At 34.7% G+C, this 1,532-nt stretch overlaps 1 protein-coding gene across 1 annotated transcript in view; it reads right to left on the reverse strand.

Annotated features, from left to right (window-relative positions):
* Positions 1-778: 778 nt before the first annotated feature.
* LOC102008274 (cytochrome P450 3A17-like) overlaps positions 779-1,532 on the reverse strand; it is a gene marked incomplete at its 5' end in the record, with an annotated part of 2,615 nt that continues 1,861 nt past the window's right edge. The window contains 2 exon segments of the mRNA XM_013509483.1: positions 779-814; positions 933-1,094. Coding sequence (XP_013364937.1) covers positions 999-1,094 — 96 coding nt within the window.

Below are 1,532 nucleotides of genomic sequence, written 5' to 3' on the forward strand. Positions count from 1 at the left end.
TAATTTAAACTCGGAGGAATGATAGACACTGTGAAATGATAGGAAAACTCTCAAGGGTAAAGGGCAACTGGGATGTGGGAAAAGAGAAGTGAAAGGAGTAATGTTGTGTGTATGTATATACAGGATAGTTAACATAGTTGTTCTACTGTCTTCTATTTCTTTGCTGAAAGAAACTGTTAATCAGTCCTTGATTGATCAATATTTCATGTCTCTATCTGTTTTCATGAGAAACCACTTTGAAGATATCAGTGTGTAATACACCAAGCACTGTTATTTTCCTAGCACTTTATTTGTAACTCTGTATTTTCTGTACTGTTCTTTTGCTATTTTGTAAAAGGTGGTCTGTCCATTATTGTTTTTCTCCTTTTATTTTTAAAATTTAAAAAAAGTATGTATATGGGATCTGAGAAAGGGCCCACAGGACCAGTGAGCTTGATGACCAAAATTAACTTCCCTCTTAATGTGCATTTTTTTTAAATCGCATTTCAATAGATATATTTATTTATATTTTCAAAGAATATAATATAATATTACAAATTTTATTGCTACACTCAGAGCTATAATTATCATTCTCAATAAAAATTGTGGATAAAATTACTGAGAAATGTGCCCTCTGATCCGAGCTCAAATGGAACTCATGGTGCCACCTAGGGATGGATGGAGATAGTCCTACTAGAATCAGAAAATGTGAATCTACAGAGCTGCCACTCATTTACTCACAACAGACAGACGCTGTATAGATACAGAGCAAGCTCAAACAGTGCACTGAATCCCTCAGAACTTTTCAAGGACAGTTTATTAAGCCCATCTTCATCTGGGTTTTTAATTTTTTTTATTTTTTTGGTTTTTCTCCGGTACTGGGAACCGAACTCACGACCTTGCGCTTGCCAGGCAGGCGCTTTGCCGCTGAGCTAAATCCCCAGCCCCTTCATCTGGGTTTTATTCAAAAGTAAGTTAAAGGTCTTCCTAAAAAGCATAGCAGAAATCCATAGGGAAAATCAGGCTCCTCTTATGGTCTCATCCCTTGTCACAACCTTCAGAATAATGGGTTTTTCTGGCTGAAGAATAGCTTCCGTTCCTAATGTCAGAGGGATCTGCAAACACCAAACAAGGATATTTAGAAGCAATAAATGAAGCACCAGCAATCACAGAAGCAAAATAGAAAAGACATATAAAGGAGGATAATGGTACAAAAACAAATAAAAAGTCACTTTTAAATCACTTATCTTGGATTTCTTAAAGTGTCTAAGCAATAGTCGAGATCTGATAGTGAAGGCATTCATCTAAATGTTCATTCAATAAAATACTGAGCATCTATTTGGTAAGGGTCTGAGACAAAGTCATGTTGGCTTGTATCCATTATTGACATAAAATCTGAGGATTAAGTTTTTAAAATTCTAATAAGATTTTTAGGCATAGTGACAAACTGGTTTTGATAAGCTATATAAAATTAATTTTATGTTTGCTAAAACTTGCAAGGTGATCATAAGTAGGTATTTGTTATACATTTTAATTTGGGGGCAACTTCTAAA

The sequence above is a fragment of the Chinchilla lanigera genome, unplaced genomic scaffold, assembly GCF_000276665.1.
Source record: "Chinchilla lanigera isolate Chin_1 unplaced genomic scaffold, ChiLan1.0 scaffold00172, whole genome shotgun sequence".
Taxonomy (NCBI): Eukaryota; Metazoa; Chordata; class Mammalia; order Rodentia; family Chinchillidae; genus Chinchilla; species Chinchilla lanigera.